Raw genomic sequence first — 20,798 nt, forward strand, 5'->3', positions numbered from 1 at the left:
CGCAGGGCCCTACCAGGCCAGAGTCTCCTGCCAGTGGGGCAGCTCGGCCTCCCACCCCCGCCTGAGGTGAATGAGACAGTCACTGGTGTAACAGTTTCCGTAACTCGCAGGGCTCCGTGATGGGCATTGAGCAGGCTTGGTCCTCACACACGTAGGCCGTAGCCCGGTCTTCCAGCCTCCGAAGGGTACTGAGGAAGGGCAGCTGGCGGGACAGGAAGCTGGAGGGGTCCCCGTTGGCCAGGATCAGCACCTGTGGGAGCAGCAGAGGAGATGGTCCCCTGGGGGGCTCTGAGACACGGGCGGGGCCATGGGGCTTTCGGCTCCCAGGCCTCCAGAGAAGGGGATGATGGAGAGGTGCAGAGGGGTGGGGGCCTGAGCAGGGGAGTTGGAGGCCAGGGCTGGGCTCACAGACTCTAACCTTGTTAGGGATGTAGACAGAGTGGACACAGTGCAACAGAGCCTTGGTGTCCTTGGCCTGGGGGTCTCCGCAGATCACGATCTGGTCAGAACAGAAGGGTAACTCCAGGGTCAGTTGCAGGGAGCTGTCCCAGACCATAGGAGTTCCCCCATCCTGCACTGTAGCCATGCTGCACTGTAGCCCCAGGAAGGAACACAGACCAGCTGCCAGGAGGCTTCCTGGAGGTGCACACACATACCCGGGAACACACAAAGTGACAGGGTCCTACACAGCAGCAGAGATATGAGCACAGGGAGATGCAGCCGGGGGCATAGACCCCAGCTCACAACACGCACACACATGCGCAGAGATATGTGGGCACACACATGCAAATATAAGCAGGCAAACCTGAACACGGGGCATGCGCGTGCAGACAGGCAAATGCAGACCGGTGAGCACTCACCAGCGCACGTTCAGCCGGCCTGCACACACACAGTCACATGCCCCCAGGGCCACACGCACCTAGATGTGCACACGCAGCAGTAAGGCAAATAGGGACCTGCACACAGATAAGCACAGACCTGCACACACGCTGGCACAGACACAGACACACGGAGACCTACAGAGAAACACTTCACCAGCCACAGGGACCTATACCTAACCCCTGCACCCCTCTCCCCGTGCCGAGAGCCCCAGTAACAGGCCATGCCAGAGCCCTGGCTACCCAGATACGTGTGCACTCAGGTACCTCCGCTGCGTAGAGCAGGTCCTATGGATGTCCCCACGGAGACACCTGCACACACACTCCCAGACAGCCACATACTCCCAGACTTGAGCTCTGGGGGACAGCTCCAGGAGCCCCACCCTACATCCCCATCCCCCACTGCAGCTCCAGAGCCCCCTCCCACCCAGGGTCCCAACACAAGTACCCTTACCAGCCCCCCCCCAACACACACACATACCTGCTTGAGGGTCTGCTGATGGGCCGAGAGGGCACGGACCATCTCGGGCAATGCCACGGGGACACGGCGCATGCGCTCAGAGAAGGCGGTCAACAGGCACACACACTTGTCCATCCAGTCTTTGTGTCCCGTAAAGCCATGCAGCCGAAGCAGGTTGTGGGCCGACACGGAGTTGGCACTGGGCTCCGCGCCGTCCTGGTCTGCAAGGGGGGCAGCAGGGTGGGGGCAGTGAGGGAGGGTCACTGGGTCCCGGGACCCTGCCCCTGGGACTGTGGCCACGGTGGTGGGGGATGGGAAGGCCACCAGCAACACTTGCTGAGCTTTCGCTCTCTCAGCGATTTGCTCCAGGGTGAACTTTGGGCCCCCGAGCTCCCCCATCTCACTGTGGACTCCTCAATCCAGCGGCTCGAGCCAGAGAGCCATCGTCCTCGCCCCTCCCCACCTCCCACTTCTAATCCACCCAGAGTCCACTGGGTCTGCGGCCAGAAGGGACCTAAATCTCACTGCTTCTCCCCATCTCATACTTCCAGCTTGTCCGTGGCCAGCCCTCGCTGGGACTGAATGCCACTAACAGCCTCCTAACTGGTCACCCAGGTCCCCCTGCTCCCTTCTGAAGGTCCCTTGTGCACCATCAGTCAGAATGATATTCCTAGACCTAACTGGACCAGATCACAACCTACTTAAAACCCTTCAGAGATTTCCACTCCTTGCCACGCCTAGAAGACCCTGCAGGGATCCAGCTTTGCCCACATGGACGCCTCCGCTCTGCTGGCCTTGGCCCCATCCCCCATCCTCCATCCTCCAGGCTTCTCCTAACCCTTGGCTCAACGATGCCTGTCCCAGGTTTGATCGGACCTCCCCCTAGCTGAGTTGGGCCCCACTGTCATTCTCTCCCCAGTTCCTTTCACTCCTTTGGCTACCATTTACGAAGCACCTGCTGTGTGCCAAGCCGACACTAGACTTTGGGGCTGCGGAAGGAACATTGGAGCTGGGGGAGAGAGACCATGAACAGACCAGACGCGTCCGGTGATGGGGAGTCGTACTAAAGCAGAAGGGGCCCGGGCGCCTACTTCCCGATGGCACTCATCTTGTAACTACGCATCCGTCCCCGCACTCTTGTGTTAGTCCTTACTATCATCTGTTACCGCATTTCCCCTGCTATGCTGTATTTCGTGAGGGTGAGCCTTGTGTGCTAAGCGAATCCAGGCCCGCCAGTTACTGCTACCCAGTGTGTTCTACCGAATGGCTAAATCCATCTCTATGTCCGCCCTGTAAGATAGTACTGACGTGAGCTCTGTCTCACATATTAAGAAACTTGAGGGTCTGGAATATAATGGGACCAGCTGTAAGTCAGCTGGTTAGTAAGTGGTGGCGATGTGAACCTACGCGGGCTCTTTACCACTACATTTCACTTATGCCTCCTCCCCCAGGGAAAACCAAGCCCTAACGGGGTTCATGCCAGCTCCGCCCCCACCACTGACCGTCCTTCAGACGCAGGGGCAGACCGGCCCCCAGCTCAGCCTCACTGCAGAAGTAGCCACCACCTCGGGAGTCCCAGAAAAGCCTGTCTTGTGTGTCCTGCAGCCGCAAAGCCCACTCGAGCCAGGAGCTCTCCTGCGAGGCCTCGTACAGGTCCAGTAGGCCCCGCACTACGAAGGCGTAGTCCTCTAGGAAACCCCAGCAGGGCGGGTTGCTGGGGGGACAGGCATTAGGGAAGGGGCTGGAGTCAGGCCCTGGGAGAGAGCATCTTTCCCAGAGGAGGCCGTTTGCCAGGACCCTCATAATCTACCTCCGAAGGGGGTGCCTTTAGCCCATTTCCCCAGTGAGTAACTGGGTCTGGGGAAGTTAAGAGCTCACAGCGAGCAGACGGCAGAGCTGGGATTGGAGCCTACCAAGGGGTAGGGAGAGGGGCAGAGATAGGCCTGGGATGCCCAGAGAGACAAGCCTTCCCAGGCTGCCCCGCCCCTGACCTGTGCTCCACGGTTCCCCCGGGGCCCGCATAGCATGTCCGCATCAGGCGGCCGCTGGCCACGTCAAACATATGCCTCTTCAGGAACTTGGCACCATTGATGGCATAGGTGATCAGCCTCTCCTGGCCCAGGACAGCCCCGGTCACAGCGTAGCCAGACACCATCAGTCCTGGAGGGAGGAGACACTGCTGGTCGTGAGAAGCTAGCCGGCCCTTCCAGGTATGTCTGCCCCCCCCCCAAAGACCTAACACCTTTCTGGAGCAATGGGGGTGAATGGGTAAGAACTCTTGCCCCCTGCGCATGACTTGGGGTGGGTCACTTAAGCTCTTCAAGCCTTGGTTGGCTCATCTGTAAACTGGGGGTGATAAACCGATTAAAGGGAGAATTGGTATCTAGCAGGTTCCTGACATTTACAAGGGGCTTCTCGAAGCGTAAATCTGTAAGCGGGGATAGGGCGTCAGGCCTGGCCACCCCACCGTTCCAGGCTGCCAGCATCTTGCTGTCCAGGTGTGGCTTCGGCCGATGTTTCCGGGCCTGGAAGAGCTTCTCCAGCCCCGTGTTGAGCAAGGTCCGGACGGCATCCACGTCCAGGCCAAAGCGGGCAGCAGTCAGTTCCAGCGAATACCGGACAGTCGGCACGTTCTGGCCCTGCAGCTCCCCCTTGGGGTCCTGAGGAAAACAGCCCCTGAGAGAGGGAGCCCCCTCCCCTGCCAGACCTCGGGACCCCTCTCCTCTCCCCAAGCATCCTCACCTGACTCGGGCTGATATTGCCGGCCTCCGTAAGCCCGTAGTGCTTCATGAGCAGTTGGCCCGAGGTCAGAGGCTCGGTGGCCCCTAGCACAGGCTCAGGAAGGAGCTGCTGGACCTCTTTGACCGTCCACACGTAGAAAGCACCCTCTTTGGGCCGCATGCCCCGCTCTGGGGGTGAGTCTGCGTCCTCTGCACTGTAGAAACCTCCAGACTGGGGGGAGAGGAGAGTTGGCTGGCCCCAGTGTTGAGGGCAGCGGAGGCCCCAAGCCCTCCCGCAGCCAGGCCCGCCTGCCTCAGTGGACACTCACCCGATGACTCAGGCTTCGAACCACGTACTGCAAGATGCCTTTGGCGACATCGGAGTAGAACTCGTCACCGGAGATCTGAGGCAGGAGGAAGGAGACTGTAAACAGAGGTCTCTGGGGTGGCCTGGGTACAGAGAGGGCAGTCAGTGTTCTCCCAGGAGGGTGGGGAGGGAGATTGGGCATATGGGAGGGAGTTAGGGCTGAAGTTAAGCAGGGGGCCACAAGTCCCCAAGAAAGCCCTGGAGAGGCAGCCAGAGGTAGGTGGACAGCCTGAGTCTCTGCCCTGGGCTGGGTTCAGGGGTCACCTGGAAGGCCTGCGTATAGGCCACCGCGAGCTGTGCCTGGTCATACAGCATCTTCTCAAAGTGGGGGATGTGCCACTGGCGGTCCGTGGAGTAGCGGTGGAAACCCTGTGCCAGGTGAGACGTGGAGTGGAGGCCGACCCCAGCCTCTGCCCCCCACCCCTCTGCCTCCAGCTGCCCCCTTGAGGGAATGCCCAGTCCCTCTTACCTGTCCCACATGGTCTCGGATGCCCCCATTAGCCATCATTTTCAGGGTGTGCAAGGCCATTTGTTGGGCCCGAGAGCCATCCTGGGTTAGTCGATGGCTGATCCAGTATGAGAACAGGAAGTTCAGGATCACTGTGGGTACCAAGAGTGCTTGGGTGAGAGCATGGGGGGCACCGGGGGGCCAGAGGAATGATGTGGGTGATCGGGAAGCCTTTGGCCAGGCTGGGCTTAGGGATTCACTCAACAAGCTGTCTCCCCAGGACACCATGAAGGTTTGAAGTTCAATGGTCAACATGGAGGATGGAACTTTGTTACCCAGGTCAGTATCACGGGGTTGCCGCTCAGACCGAAAGGTAGGTTTCACTAGAGAGCTCCTGGCAGGCCGGTGGGGGGCGGTAGGAGGTCACTGGTCAATCAGGAAAGCAGGCGGTTAATGACGCAGCCAGGGGTCAGAAAAGATGGGCCGGACGGGCATCAGAGGGCTGGGCTGGGGGTGGGGCAGGCATGGGGAGGCACGGACCCGGCGTGGGGAACTTGGGGGCCTCCGCAAAGCCACCGTACTCCTCATCATAGCCCTCATCCAGCTGCTGGAAGCAGCGGCTGTTCATGGTGGCGGCGGAGGGGGGCACCTGCCGGTCACCCATGCTGATCTCCGAGCGGGCCAGCAGGGCTGTGGTGACACGCTGGCTGTTCTCCAGCAGAGTGTTCTTGTTCTGTTTCCACTGTGGAAGGCGGGGGTGGGCCTGGAGGTCAGCATACACACCCGCCCACAGTCCCCACCCCACCCCAGTTCCCCGGGAGCACACCTACCTGTTCCCGTATCCTCAGCAACACCGTGCGGAAGCCAACACGGGTCAAGCCATCCTCAGGGGGAAAATAGGTGCCCCCCACAAAGGGCTGGAGGTTGGGAGTCAGCCACACATTCATGGGCCAGCCCCCGCCACTGCTGGTGGCCTGGCAGAGAGAGGGTGAAGGTGAAGGGAGCACCCCCCTCTGCACGGACAACCCCCGGCCCGGTAAACGGAAAGAGAGCTTACTTGCACGAAGGTCATATACACTTTGTCCACATCTGGCCGCTCCTCCCGGTCAACCTTGACACTGACAAAGTCCTCACTGAGCAGGCGGCCAATCTCCTCATTCTGGAAGGATTCCTCCTCCATCATGTGGCACCAGTGGCAAGTGGAGTACCCCACTGGAATGGGGCCATGGTGGGCAGGGAGGGGTACCAGTGACTGGTTGGAGGTTTCCTGGGAGGCCCCAGGCCCAGAGGACCCTTCCCCTATCCACTACTGCTCCTTTCCTGCCATCCCAGGGAAGGTGGCTATCTTACCTGAAAGGAAGATTGGCTTGTTTTCTTTCCTGGCTTTGTCGAAGGCTTCCTGTCCCCAGGGGTACCTAGGCCCGGCAGGGTTGGGCATCACTCACTAGCCCCAGGATAGGGGGGTGCAGGGGGGTGCAGGAGAGGCTGAGAGCCCAGCTGCCTCCCTCCCAGGGGAAAGGGCATCAGGAGTGGTTCTCACCAGTCCACAGGGTTGTAAGCATGTTGCAGGAGGTACGGTGACTTCTCATTGATCAGGCGGTTGGGAACCTTCTGGAGTGTGGATGGGGAGCAGCTGGTCCGGCTTCCCTTCCCTCCAACAGGCATGGGCACTGTACTGCTGACCGTCGCACTTCGGTCCTTGTCCCGGGAGGAGCTACCCCTGACATGGGCAGGTGGGTCAAGTGAGGGGTTTCTACCGACACCCCCCACCCCAGGGCCTACCCCAGAGGCCCCTACCACCCCACCCTGCCCTCTGTCCCCTCTCCCGGAACCTCCGGCTCCCAGCACAACCCACCTTTCTGAACCACGGGGGAGACTGTGGCCTTTGTGCTCCCCCTTGTGTTTTTGGGGGGGTGAAGAAAGGTGGCTCATTGGGGGCTCTCTGCCAGGTTAGTCTCCCCCAACCTCTCGGACCTGGCGCTGGGAAGGATGATGACTGTGAGGTCAGGGTGAGTCACAATGTGTGGAATGGTCCTTCAGTCTCCATTCTCCCCCACCCCCACCCCCCACCAACAGGGCCCCTCCCCATGATGGCCGCTCTGGGGATATTTCTCTGGCAGGTCTGGGTTGGTGATCTGGGCAGGAGGCTGCTTGGGACTGGTGGCTAGACAGGGCAAGAAGTGGATCTGGGACTGGTCCGGGTGAGGGGCAACAGGAGGAAAAATCAACACTGGGGGCCTTCTAACTCAATATCCACCCCCTGGGCACTTCTATGAGGCCAGACCCCCAGGTGGTCCAGGGAGTCAGAAACTGGCTCAGACCTCTGGGGGCTCAGCCTGGGAGCTGGCCCCATAGGGCAGACCTAAATGACAGGCCCTGTAGCCATAAGGACTGTGACAGATCAGCCCAGGGTGACCCGGCTGAGGATCCTTGGCCCAGCACTGGGGTTCAAGGAAGGCTTCCTGGAGGTGGTGTCATTAGAGTCCCCAGAGAGCTAGCCCTGCAGCAGGAAGGGACCCGGAGAGGGGAGAGGGAGGGCCTTATTGCCTGGGCCCGGTCACGGGGGCAGACTGGCGTGGGGAGGAGGCAGGAAGGGTGGCTGGGGAGGCACTGAGGACCTGCGCAGTGAGGACCCATCCTGGGGCCCCTCAGGCGCAGGACCCGCCGCAGCAGCCCACTCACCCGCTGGTACCTGCGGCTCAAGGCGAGGCCCCACCCGGCGCGGGGCAGCAAGAAGCCGCGGCCTAGCCAGGCCCGTGGGCCCAGCATAGGTACTAGCGGCCAGGGCCGGGACGCTGCGGACCGGGAGGGAGGCCCGCAGGCTGCTAGGGGCGGGCCACTGCACCCACCAAGCCGCGGGCGGGTCTTCGCCGAGACTCCGGCCGCCGCGTGGCTGGTCTCCGCGCGCCGCCCGGTGGCCGAGTGTGGGATGGCAGCCCGGGCAGCCCGGGCTCGGGAGGACGCACAAAACTGGGCGGACTCCGCTAGACCTAAACCAGCTGCTACCGCCCCCCACCCCCCGCCCCGCCCCGGAGGATCACCCTCATGGGAGGAATATGGAGGGTTGTGAGGATGTCAGAGCCGTGGGATGCCAGAGCCTCAGGTCGTTTTGTCCAACCCTTGCTATTTACAATTGAGAAATGCGTGAGCAGAAGGCATGGCTTATCCAAACCCATCTGGCCAGTGAGCTTGGGCTCTGCGGCTCCATCCCAAGGTCCTGTGCAAATCCCACCCACTCCAAGAAGGCTTCCCTGAATAATAAGGATGAGCCAACGTCGTGTCCTATCATGTACTTAACACACTTGTCTCATTTGCTACATTCAGCCAATATTTATTGAGTGCCTACTGCCTGCCAGGCACTCTGCTTAGGTACAGTGGTGGGTGGAGAGAGACCAGGCTCCTGCCCCTGTGTTGCTCAGTCTGTTGAAGGCGACAGAAGTGAATCTGACAGCCACACACATGAATGCACAACCGCCCACTGTGAGAAGTGCCATGACTAAGTTTAACAAGGAGCCTGGTCGGTGGGAGAGGTGAGGCAGGAGAGGCTTCCCTGAGGAAATCACACTTGTGTAGCAGCTGTGGAAGAACAAGAGGCTGGGGTCTGGAGAGGGCTGTGCTGGGGGAGTGCTGGGGAAGCAGGAAGAATGGATGTGCAAAGGCCCTGTGGCAAAGCAGTGAGTCAGGGCTGAGGAACTGGGGAAGGCAGGCATGGCTGCAGGGCAGAGAGCAAAGCGAAGAGAGATGGGAAAGATGATGTGAGTTCGGAGGAGGCCAACCACCAGGTCCTGGAGGGATTCAAGAACTGTGAGTTAGGCATTTTGGTTGTTGATGAGAGAAGAAAGGTAGTGAAGGACCCTGATCAGAGGAGTGACCCTGCACATTGGAAAGGTCCCTCTGGCTTCCTGGTGGATAATGGACTGAAAAGGGGCATGAGTGGAAACAAGATTGATTAGGAGGCCCTGGCAGGACTCGGCAGAGGGGGCGGAGGTCTGCACGTGGAGGCAGAGGTCTGAGAAGAGTCTTGAGGCCTGTAGAGGAGGAGACATCCTCGGGATTGGCAGTGAGGGAGAGGGAGGTGCCAAGACTGGTTTGCAGAGCAGGGCTTACCCTGAGGGGTGAGGCCATTTGCTGAGGAGGGGGCACAGAGAGGCTCAGGTGGGGGTTTGTGAGGTCAGTTTTGGGGAGGTTGGTTGGAGGTGCCCCTGAGATGCATGTGTGGAGAGAACGTGGTGAGGAGAGGTTGGTGGGAGGAATCGGGGGATTCAGTGTGCAGACAGGGCAGGCATGGAAGGGCCCATCCAGGGAGCAGCATAAGGAGAGAAGCAGGCACAGGTCCGGGCTCAGGGAACTCAGGGGTGCACGCATGGAACACAGAACCACCAGAGGGTCCAGGGAACACCAGGGGAGGGTGGTGTCCCAAAGGCAACAGGACAGAGTTGCAAGGAGGAAGGGTCCTCATGGTTGGATTCTGGGATAGCCGCCTGGGATGGGACAGAAAAAGGCCTACTGGCTTCAGCAATGTGGGCCACTGGGTGGGCCTGACAAGACTGTTCTAGTGAGGTGGAGCTGGCCGCAGAAGCCGACTGGAGTGGGTCAGGAGGAGGGGAAAAGAAGGGGACATAGAAAGGTAGCATGGGCACTTGATATGACGGGAAAGATGGAAAGACTTTAAAGATGGATGAGGCTAAGTACAGCAAATATCAAGGGGAAGGATTTGGTTGAGAGAAGGCAATTGACAAGGAGAGCAGAGATCTCTGAGAAGGTGGTGGTGGTGGGGGGGGGTTAGCAGGAAGAGGGTCTGGTGGGTGCTCCCTGGAAGGAATGAGATTAAAATCAGAGAACAGGAAACCTGTGAAAGAGTTTAGGGTGATGCCAAGGTCAAAAGAGTGACCATGGGTAAGGGTAGCTGAGAGGTCAAGGTCATCCTCCTAAATAATGGAGTCACGCAGGGTTAAGCAAGATCTGGGTGAGATGGTGAGCCAAGACTGAAGCATGGTGAGAATGAGGTGGAGCCCAGCCCTGGGTGGAGGGCAGGCGGGACCGCCCAGTGCCTCCAGCCTCCAGGAAGGAAGGCTCTTACAGGAAGCAAATGGTCCAGAAGTAGCTATAGCTACAGGGAGCAAGGCTACAAATCTCTTCTTTGTGGGGGTCAGGCAGCACCCTTGGGAGTCCTCAGGAAAGTCCACAAGGGAGAGCCAGGGTAGCAGAGGAGAGCCCAGATAGGGGAGGGGCAACAGGTTAAGTCAGAGACCAAAAAGGATAGAGACCTCCTGGGTGTGTGTGGCAGAAGCCGGATGGAGGCACTGCCTGGTGAGACCAGGAATGAGGGGTATGACGGGCTCATTGCTCACGGGTAGTCTCTGAAGAAGGTGGGCCCTGGGCTGATGGACACTGGGCCGGGAGGAGCCACACAGCAACCTCATAAGGAAAGAACTCTTGTTCCCGTTTGACAAGTAAGGAAATGGAGGCACAGCGTCATAGAGAGGTTAAGTAATTTACTCAAGGTCAGGGAGCATAACCACTTATTACTAAGTGATTATTATTGTTAAGTGCAAATCTTGGAGCAGAGTTTTGAATTCTGTCAGTCTGACTCCTCTAAGCAGGTGCTCTTGTCCATCCTGCCTGTAACAGTCACAGCCTCCCACCCTCCAAAACAAAAAACAAACAAAAGAAGCTCCTTTCCCCAGTCCCCCTTCCACTTAAGAAAGTGAGCAGCATTATAGACCCCTGCCCTCCACTTCGGTGATTCTGGTCTACGGAAGGCTGTTTTACCTCAATGACCCAAAAAGGGGGTGGGGGCTGGTAGCAGGGCCAGACCCTGAGAACTGAGGACAAATCAGTGTCAGGTGGTTCAGTGGTGGGAAAGCATTGAGGAGAAAGGGAATGTGGGTGACCATGGTAGCCTCCGGACGAGGTACCAGGCCCTGCCCCTTCTTCCCTTGGTTTCTCAGACTTTACATAAGCCCTTGGGAGGGGTCACACTCTCTGGCAGGGCTGAGATTGAATTCCTTGCCTGAGTGAAGGAAGGTGGGGGAGGGTAGAGCCAGATTTAAGGTGACTCAGTAAAACAAAGGGACACCAGGGCTCCAGTACCCGGGTTGTCTCCCCACTGAGTTCTGAGCTCCTGGAGGCCGCTTTGTAATTCTTGGATCCCTCCCAGGTGAGCCCGGCACTTTGTTCACAACAGGTCAATATTTGCAAATGAAACCTGGGGCTCAGCCTGGGAGCTCAGGGCTGTGGAGCCAGACAGTCTGAATCCCAGCCCCAAGTCCTTGCTAGCTTTGTGACTTTGAGCATGCCGCTTAACCTCTCTGAGCCTGTTTCCTCCTGTATAAAATGAGAGCAAGACCAAGGGCTATGCACTTGGTTTAATGCTCTGCTGCCCCCGTTTTGAAATTCTTAGTTTGGAACTAGGGCCCCGCCTCTTCATTTTTGCACCGGGCCCCACAAATGATGTAGCCAGTCTTGAGTGGGAATAGCATTATCTACCTCAGACGCCTGTTGTAAGGATTAAATTAAATAATCTGTCTAAAGTGCTTAGCACAGAACGAATGCGTAAAGAATGGGAACACCTGCCTATTGTTCCCTGCCATGAGATCATCCCCAGTGCTGATCTGTGGTAAATGAATGAAACGAGAGCATGAGTGAGAGCCTGGGGAGCATCTGGAAGCGAAGGTGCCAGGCTGTGGGGGTTATACGGAAAGTGGGAGCATTTTTGCACCCCACACTGCAGAGCACTCGTTTCTACGGCAGCCGGAGATTTGCGCTGTGGTCCTAACCCAGCCACCACGCCTCGCAAAAAGTCCACCGGGTGGGATTTGAAGAAGCGGGCTCCAGTCTTCACGATGCGGGCGTGCTCTCAGCCCCGGGAAGTCTTCAGTCTCGGGCCCCCGGAGCGGCTAAGGGGGTGCGGAGGCCGGGACGAGCGCCTGCGCTGACCGCGGGGCGGAGTCTCAGCCGTTCCGGGCTTCCTGGGGCGGGTCCTGCGGCGAGAGCCCCGCCCCACCCCGCCCCGCACAGGATGGGGGGCTCGTGCGCCTGCGCCGCGGAGGCGGGGGCGGGGCGGGGCTGCGCTCAGAGGAAGGGGTTGGTGCCGGCCTGCGGGGGCGGCTGGAGCGGCCCGGCGGAGCCCGACGTAGGCAGCAGTGGCTGCGGCAGGCTCGCGGGCGGCGGCGTGAAGGCGCCCGCCTGCGGGAAGACGCTCACCGAGGCGGGGAGGGTCACGCCGGCCGGCACGCTGCTGAGCGGGAGGGGCAGGGAGGCGCTGTAGGTCATGGAGCCCAAGGGCGCCCCGACCGGCCCACTGGCCGCCAAGCCCAGCGCCGGCGACCCGGTGCGCATCTGGTTCAGGGTCGGCCTCCCCTGCTCGCCCGCACCGAAGGGGTTGGTGGGGGATGGAGCGCTGAGACCTGCGGAATGAGAGTGGTGGGGAGCTTGGGGCTCACGAGGGGACACAGCCCTAAATGCGGGTGTGGGGGGGGGGCAAGATCTGGAATCTCAGAAGTAGGGAAGAAGAGTAAGATTTTTAGGGCAGGGACCGGGCTCTGAAAAGAGTGATGGAGAGAGCGGGGGGGGGGGGGGGGGACAGTGTCGAGACCCAGCGGGGACAAGGGGTGTCCTACCTGTCAGGAAGGGGTTTCGGGTCTTTGCAGCCTGGGGCGCCTTGACTAATGAATCAAGGTTGACCAAAGAGGAGGCTGAAGGGCCCAGGAAAGACTCTGGAGTCCGGCATGCTCGGGCCTCCTGGCTGGGCTGGGTTAGCGTCTCCCCCAGTACACCCAAGTCAAAGGCATCTGGCTCCTTGATGCCATTTTGCTTGGAACTGGGGATAGGGTCTCCAAACAGATCCAGCTCTGGAACAGAGATGATAGAACTCATTGGTAGGGAGGGGGAATGGTCACTCTGTGGGAAGGAGAAGACAGCGGTCACTTGCAGGTGGCCCCCTCATTCCCCAGAGCTGTATCATCCCCTGCCTCCTGCTTACCCACGGGACTGCTGGGCTTCCCAGAGGGCAGGGCCTGGGCACACTCTGGCCCCTCCTTGGTCTCTGTGGATACTGAAGGTTTGGCAAATGGGTCAAAGGGTGAGGTACCACCTAGAGCTGGCCAAGGAGGAAGAGGGAGAGGAGGTGGGTTGGCAAAAAAGGCAGGCACTGGTCTGACCCCTTTCAGGCAAGCAGCCCTCTTAACACGGACAGGATGTGCTGCCCCTTGGCACTGGAGGGAGGGGACCCAGAAGTCCTCCAGCCCCTCACCCCCACCCTCTGGCCCTCTGCTTACCAGGTGCACTGGAGATCTCCACTGAGGTCCCCCAAGGGTCAGCCCCAGTGTTGGGGAGTTTGTGTTGGGGGGAGTTCTGTGCCCAGAGGTCTGTGGAAGAGGGTCTGGCGGGCAACACTGGGGTCCGGCCCCAGGGCTCAGAGGAGGAGAGCATAGGGGGCAAGTCCCAGGGCTGGCTTCTGGACAGGGTGCTTCCTGAGGGAACAGGAGACCAGGGGTCTGCAGAAGGCCCCCAGGAGGATCCACTGGGCTCTGTGTTCGGCCTGAGACCTAAAATAGGAACAGCACAGACATGACCTCAGGCCCACCTTTATACCCAGTCCAGGGCCCTTCCCAGTTACCCAGACCGAGTTGGGAGGCTAAGGGTCCCATCTCACAAATGAGATGCTGACTCAGGACTGACCCAGCAAGCTGGAGCCCCTGTTGACCAACTTATGCCAAGAGCCTGGACTCCCAAGGACGGGCAGTTCAGGCCACCTTCCCAGTCAGGGATGGGCTGGGGCCGGAAAGCCAGGGTGAAATGAGAGCCAGTGGAAATGAGAGAACATCTCTGAGTTTCCCATGAGGTGGGCTCTTCAGACGTGCTCTCCCATCCCTCACTACAACCCCACGTCCCAGAGAAACCTGAGGCTCAGAGGGGTGAGTGACTTGCCAATGGTCCTCAGTTATGGGGAGGAGGTGCCAGCAAATGGCTGGAAAGGAAGGGGCTTTCTGGGACCAGCCTGGGAACATCTTGCAGCCCTGCATGCCCACCTGGGATGTCCCATGGGTCAGCGGAGCAGTGGGTGGAGGGCGGGGCCGGGGTGGGTGCGAAGATGTCTGCCAAGTCCAGGATGGAGGACTGTGGAGTGGGAGAGGCAGCGGTGGCTCAGAAGTGGGTGAGACCAGAGGAAGGGCGGTCCCTGGCCTGTCTCCCTCAGTCCAGCTCATTCTTTCCTTTATTCATTTCACAAACATCTACTAATGATCCCTCATCTCTGTACAGTGCTTTGCAGTTTATGAAATGTTTCCTCATCCATTTAGTGCCTGATTTCCATAACAACCCTGTGCAGTAAGTCATGCGGGTAGTGGTGTGCCCATTTTACAGATGCGCCAGCTGAGGCCCGGAGAGTCGAGATGCTTTGCATGAAGTCACACAGCTGGGGAGAGGCAGAGCTGGGATAAACCCAGGCCTGCCTGACCCCTTCCTCAGTTGTCCTGATCCCTAGCCCGTCGGAGGTAAAGACAGGTTTTATGACCAGTCTGCCTTCCTGGGTCAGAAACTAGCCACCGTGAACATGGGCAGAAAAGGGGACAGACACACCCTAGGGTTAGCATCCACTGCTTTGGAGGGTGGCTTTGTTCCTAGCAGCTACCCACTCCCCTGTTCTTGGACAGTATGTGTATAAGCCCAAGATACTGTCAGTACCACATGCCTGCACCCCCCGCCCCTGTCCCAGGTGCATCCACAGCATCACATAATCCTAGAACACCAGAGGTGGAGCTGTCCAACAAAAGGGGGAAACTGGGGCTATAACAGTGATGTGCCCCAAGTCAGAGTGGCAGCAAATCCAGAATTCAGGGGCCTCAGATCAGGATTCTTTGTATCCCACTTTGCTGTCTGCTCAGTCATCAGCCCGTGAGGCCTGGGAATGGGGACTACTGCACCCCTCCGCTCCCGTTTTCATTCAATAAATGCCTAAACAGTGCTTACCATATATGAAGTATGGTTCTAAACTCTACAAATACCAACTCAGTTCATATCGCAGGCTCAGTCAGCCCAGGCACAGCAGCCTCTCCCTACCTGGCTGGTTTTCAGCTTCTCCTCCTCCTTTCTCTCTTCTCTCTCCGGCTCTTTGTCTTGCCAATGGCGGACCGAGGCCCCAGCACCATTGGCCACAGGGGAGTCATCTCCCCGCCAGGACCTCACCTCCTGCAGAAGGCAAGAGGAGTGAGGACAGCATGAGCAGCCCAGGCTGGACTTGAGGGGACTAGAGCTGGAGTTGAGAAGAGTGCAGTGAGAGAGAGGTTAGGCATAGCAGGACCACTGGGTGAAGCGGGAGAAGCCTGGTTAGTGCCTGTGTAGCACCTGCACCTAGTTCTACACCAGCCCCTGCACCTGCACCTGCTCCTACACCAGCCCCTGCACTTGCACCTGCTCCTACACAAGCCCCTTCACCTACACCAGCCCCTGCACTTGCACCTGCTCCTACACCAACACCTGCACCAGCACAGAAGGCTTGGCCGGCTACCTTCTCATGCTCCTGCCGGCTCAGACGCAGAGCCAGCTGCAGCTGCAGATCCTCATCCCTGTGGGATGCTGGGGGGACCGGCTGTGAGGGAGGAAGAGAGGGGTGAACAGGGCCCAGTGCTCCCACTCCCAGGTGGGAGGGCAACATAGCCCGGCAGGGAGAAGGGGATGGAGAGAGAAGTGCCCACCCGGGGTGGGGGTGAGAGACCCACTCCCAGGCAGGGAGGTGGGTGTGGCCTTCTCCCTGCCTGGATCTGCAGCCAGTTTCAAAATCCAGAAGATTGATCCTTTTCTTCTGGGTTCTCTGAGTGCCCCCCCCCAAAACCCTGCCATGGGAAGTCCAGCTGCCTGCCTAGTCTACCTGGATCCATAGAGGTGATGGCAGAGAGGATGATATTGGGGGTTATCCCTGTCCCCCCAAAAGGACAGCTGGTGCCAGGGGTTGTGGGGTCAGTTTATCTCTGTGCCCACTCACTCCTTCCCCTCCATGGGGCCACAGCAGGCCCGGGAGACACAGAAGTACCCTCAACCCACTAGGCACTCATGGCCCTTTCTAGGCCCCACCAGAGGGGACGGGAGGCAGGGAGGCAGTCCCTGCCAGAACAGTCGCAGGGACAAGGACAGGCCTGTGCTGTCCTGGGGAGTCGGGCCAGGGTCTTGGGACCCAGAGTGGGGGAGCCTAGGAGTCAAGGGTGCGGGCCTTTGGGGTACCCTTCCTTCCTCCCCCTCATCCACCCCCCATGCCAACCCCAGCCCAGCTGTGGGGCCTCCTAGGCTACCCCAGGGGCCTCACCTTCTCAGCCTCCTCACGGCTCATGGCCAAGGCCAGCTGTAGCTGCAGCTCCTCTTCTCCTGACGTCTGGGGCCGGGCCTGCTCCAAGTCCGAGGTATAGCGGGGGGATGAGGAGGAGGCTGCAACGACCACACCGGAGGCTTCTGTGACCACAGAGGTGCCCGTGCCCTCCCCTACCCCTCCCCACTAGGAAGCTAAGGCTCAGAGAGGGAAACTAACGACTGGCCATTGAAGGCTCCAGGGGGCCAGGCGGCGTGCCTGGCACTTTGTGTAAGGTTTGCCAATCTATCCCATCAGAGACTCCCGTCCCTACTTTACAGATATGCCAATAGCTCAGGGTGGCCTGGCTGGGGTCCTGAGGTAAGGCTCAAAGCCAGGTCCCCTCCTCCAGCTCCTGCACTCTTCCAGTAGGGGGGTCCCATCCTGCCTGGGGTCCAGTGAGGGGGGAGGGTTCAAGGTTCCAGTCAGTCAAGGCCATGCCGTCAAGAGTCCAGAACGGCTCTGCAGCCACCCCTGTTTTCAAGGACAGTGCCCTTGAGCAGGGGGTCACGAGGAATGCCCCTGATGGAGCGCCTGGTGCCATGTGTCTGGGCACAAGGCCAAGGGCATTCCTGGGCTTGGTCTCACTTGATTCTCACAACCAACAACTGGAGAAGATAAGATTTTCCCTAATTCAGATGAGGAAGCAGAGATTCAGAGGGCGGCCCTCTAGATTACTCAGCTGGAAAAGGCGCAGAATACGGCATGTACCAGACCACAGAGCCTGGGCTGCGGCCACCACTCCCCCTGGGCAGCTCCCGAACCAGCAGTTAGGATCCTGCTGTGTGATAACTTGCAGGCCACCTGCTGTGCCAGGCGCCTGCCTTTCCTGGCTCCATTCCCCATCTCCCTGAATGCTGGTGACAGTCCTTGGAACCTGGGCCACCCCCCAGCCCCAGCCCTGGGGCTCACTCACAGTTGTAGGAGGACGGGGAACCGCGAGAGCGCCCGAGGCCCAGCTGCCCACTGCCGATGCCCGTGCCCTCCAGCGCCATGCGCTCCTTGGTCTTGAGGGCATGGGTCCGCTCCTGCCGGAGGCGCTCCTCGTCCTTGAGCAAGGCCATCACCTGCTTGACCTTCTCACGCACGTTGACTCCCTGGTCCTTGCCGTCCCGGTCGATGTACTGGAAGTCCTTGAGCGTCTGGATGGTGTAGAGGTTCTCGCGGCACTGGTGGGCCACCCGCTCGGAGCCCGTCTTGAGCAGGTAGTCTAGCAGCGTCAGTGCCTTGTACACGTGCCGCCAGTTCTTGCCGCTGTCGTTGAGCCGCCGCCACAGCATGCCCATGACCTCTGCGAAGGCCACTGTGTTGAAGGTCAGGTCGGCAATCTCGGACATGAGTGAGCTGGGCGGGCCCCACGGGTCATTGCTGGTGGCCTCGCGCACCTTGATCTCTGCCTCCGAGTAGTTGTGCACGATGTTCTTGACCTGGCGCCGCAGTGCGGAGGTCGTCATGGCTGGGGACTTGGAGATGGGCGGCCCCCGCCCCAGCCGGAGGTGGAGGGCCGAGGGCCACCGTCTCGAGGTCACGGTCTCCAGAGATGGGCCGCCGTGCTCTCAGCAGGGCGGCTGCATCCTTGGGCTCCACATGGGTCTGAGCAAGAGAGAGACAGAACTCAGGGGTGGTGGCCCTCCTCAACAGCCACTCAGCCATGGACCGAAGGCCTGGCCAGGGGCCCCCGCGGCCAGGAGCCCCCCTCTGGCAGGCATTTATTTTTATATTTCTTATTTTACATATTATTCAGCAGGCACTTCTAGTTTCGTGTGCTCATTGCTGGTCACAGTCACACTACAAAGATGAGATTATTACCTCCATTCACAGACGGGGAAGTGAGGTTCACAGAGCTACCCCGGCCGACACACGTTTCTGGGCTGTGGCTATGGCTGGGCTGGGCTATGGCTGGGCTATGGCTCCCATGTCTGCCAGGAGCTAGCTTAGGACCTATCCTTTCCAGCTCCTTCGCCCCCACTCTCCTCATTTCTCACAGCATAAGTCTGTGCACCTTAATTCATTCAACATCTAGTTCGTGGGGCCTTCTCTGAGCCTGACACCGAGCCAGGCCCAGAGCACGAGTCCTGGCCCCCACACATCAAGCTGCGGGGGCACAGACAACTCAGTGGAGCATGGGCATGCCCAGGAGTACCCAAGCTAGGAAAATCAGGGGGGACTTCCCAGTGGAGCTGACAGCTGGAGGTCTGAAGGGAAGGGGAAGCAGCAGGGTGAGGAAGGGTAGCTCCCAGGGGATACTTGAGCTGGGCCAGAAGCCCAGAGAGGAGTCTGGGGCAGGAAGCGGGCCCTGGCCTCTCAAAGAGACCTAGTCACTGCCACCCCTGTAGTACACAGGAGAGCACTGAAGTCAGGGAGGGGACATGGATAAGCTGGGCAGAGCTGGGACCAACACCTAGGTCTCTAGAGACAAATGTGATACTTATTGACAGGGTTACTGGTGTTGTAATTAATTCATCTGATTGCTTTATTGTCTCAATTCCATCTCAGCCAGGATGTAAGCTCCCTGAAGGCAAGGCTTGGTCTGAGCGCCCCAAACCTGAGGTCCTGGGTGCGTGGCAGACCCCTGATTCCCCAGCCGAGCGGGAAGCAGGGTCAGCCTGCTACCCTCCCACCCCCCAACTTCAGGACCAGGCCATCTGGGGAAACCAAACTCAGGCTCAAGACAGAAAAAGGCTTTCCCAGGGCCCTACCAGAAACCCAAACCAGAAACCCCCTGCCACCGCTGTTTCTCTCGTATGGGTATACACACACCACACACACACACACACACAGCTACACACAGGCTGGACCCACAGAGTGTCTACACCACCTGTGACCCCCCCACCAATATCACCACCCATGGAGACTGTACCTCTCCGGTCTACCCTGGGAGTCAGAGGCTGCCTGTCCTGCCCACCGCCCCCCCCCCCCCCAATCTGGACTTCCTCTCCACCCAGCCTGGCTAGCCCTGGGCTCAGTTCAAACCAGCCAGCAGGCCTTGGCCGGCTTCTTCAGGGCCCAGGTGCCTGGGAGAGCTTGGGCCTGGAGGAGGGGATCCCGTGGGACACCAGGCGGATGGAATGCTGGCTAAGAGCCTGCCTACCTTCTGTCTGCTGTCTGTCCGTCCAGCCTGGCAGGCCTTCTGTGGGGATGCCACGGCCAACGCTTGTTTAAGTCCTGCCCTCCCCCTCACTAGTGACTCAGACCCATCTTTCCTTCCCCAACCGGTGGGCTGGAGGGTGGCAAGAGGCAAGAAGAAATAATTGTGCCCCACAGCCCGCCCTGAGTGCACGCCCCTCCCAGGGCTGGCCTCAGAAACCAGCAGAACCAGTCTGACATCCTGACTCCACCAGCAGCCCTACCAGAGCCTGGCTTCCCCGGCCCTCCAGCCCAGCCTGGGGTACTGGGAGAGGCCCTCAGCATGGACCCTGCAGCCCTGCCTGGACTCTCCTTCTAGAAGCGGGGAATGGTGGAGCCTTCTCAGCACACCTTTGCTGGAGCTGGGGGAAGGGAGGGAACAGAAGCCCCAGGAAGGTGCCTGGGCTTCCCTCCCCTAAAGTTTAAAGGGACAAGGTGGGGAGGAAGAGGGGGGCAGGGTGAGGCCCAGGGAGCATGGAAAGGAGGGGGAAGGAACGCGGGAGGGAGCAGCTGGGAGCCCTGCCAGCGGTGTTACAAGCCCAGGGTTTTATCGAACACAATATGCCCAGAAATAAAAGGGAGTGAAACAGAAACCCAGCAGCCAGTGGCGGCAGCGGCAGGCCCAGGCAGGCGGGTATGGAATTACTGCAGTGACCTTGAGCCAGACCCTGTCAGGTGGAGGGAAGGACAGTGAGAAGGCAGAGCCTGAGAGGCTCATTCAGACATGGGGTGGGGTGGCCTCCCCTCCGCAGAGGCAGGAGGGTAGAGGGCAGAGAGGGGAGGGTTACCCTAGGGGGTGGGGACAGGCCACGGGGAACAAGTCTCTGCTCTCTGCTTTATAGAGGGTGCCAAGGAGAACTTTACAGGGGAGAGGGGGTTCTTTTCTAGGACTGGGGAAAGTGTCAAGGCTAAGGAAGTCGAGGGCATCCCTGGAGCGGGGATTCAGGGAGAAGGAAAGAGCTTAGATATGTTGAGTCACGTGCAAGAGTTTGGCCAAAGTGTGAGTGTGCCCCACCAGCCCGGAGCACCTCCCATCCTCCGCTAAGGCAGCCCCAGCCCCTGCCCCAAATCGGGTCAAGGGGAGTCATGGGTGGGGCGGGGAGGACGAGGGGATGGGAGTGAGTAACTCTTGCCAGTGGAAGGACAGGTGTGTGAGCTAGAGCCCTAAGCTTAAGTCAGCCCTGAAATGGCTGTGTCCTGGGACCCTGGAATGGGGTGGGGGCTGCCCCGGGACTGAGGAGGAGGGGTGGGCAGAGGGGAATGGGAGTACACTGGGGAATGCCACCAAAGATGCTGGCCCCAGGGTAGGGAGCCAGCCCTTGAGTCCTGCTTCCTGGGGGCTGCAGGGAGGGAGGGGGGGCAGCAGGCAGGAAGCCTCCAGGATCCTCTGTGGCCCTGTCCTTCTCACCCCTCTCCCTGGGACCTGGGAGGGAGACTAAGCCCCAAGCCTTCCACGAG

General features: G+C 59.7%; 2 protein-coding genes across 4 annotated transcripts; both read right to left on the minus strand.

Annotated features, from left to right (window-relative positions):
- Positions 1–79: 79 nt before the first annotated feature.
- On the minus strand, positions 80–7,642 carry SPATA20 (spermatogenesis associated 20; the record flags this gene model as incomplete). 3 transcript variants are annotated; one of them, XM_080826969.1, is made up of 16 exons in its annotated part: positions 80–250; positions 419–499; positions 1,360–1,559; positions 2,841–3,052; positions 3,330–3,498; positions 3,806–3,998; positions 4,081–4,290; positions 4,388–4,462; positions 4,690–4,794; positions 4,895–5,025; positions 5,414–5,615; positions 5,704–5,847; positions 5,931–6,085; positions 6,224–6,288; positions 6,414–6,593; positions 7,566–7,642. In XM_080826969.1, the coding sequence occupies 16 exons, from the start codon at positions 7,640–7,642 to the stop codon at positions 80–82; spliced, it is 2,370 nt and encodes a 789-aa protein (XP_080683095.1). The 3 variants fall into 3 exon arrangements, with proteins under 3 accessions (XP_080683095.1, XP_080683094.1, XP_080683093.1); XM_080826968.1 differs by lacking the exon at positions 7,566–7,642 and adding an exon at positions 6,729–6,805; XM_080826967.1 differs by lacking the exon at positions 7,566–7,642 and having other exon boundaries at positions 6,414–6,805.
- Positions 7,643–10,349: 2,707 nt separating this feature from the next.
- On the minus strand, positions 10,350–17,668 carry EPN3 (epsin 3; the record flags this gene model as incomplete). The annotated part of the gene is made up of 9 exons (XM_080827106.1): positions 10,350–12,282; positions 12,496–12,726; positions 12,858–12,974; positions 13,153–13,422; positions 13,906–13,993; positions 14,936–15,064; positions 15,384–15,464; positions 16,176–16,294; positions 17,131–17,668. 9 exons carry the CDS (start codon positions 17,666–17,668, stop codon positions 11,948–11,950), a joined length of 1,908 nt encoding a protein of 635 aa, XP_080683232.1. The 3' UTR covers positions 10,350–11,947.
- Between the last annotated feature and the right edge of the window lie 3,130 nt (positions 17,669–20,798).

Source organism: Martes martes, assembly GCF_963455335.1.
Source record: "Martes martes genome assembly, chromosome: 16".
Classification (NCBI taxonomy): Eukaryota; Metazoa; Chordata; class Mammalia; order Carnivora; family Mustelidae; genus Martes; species Martes martes.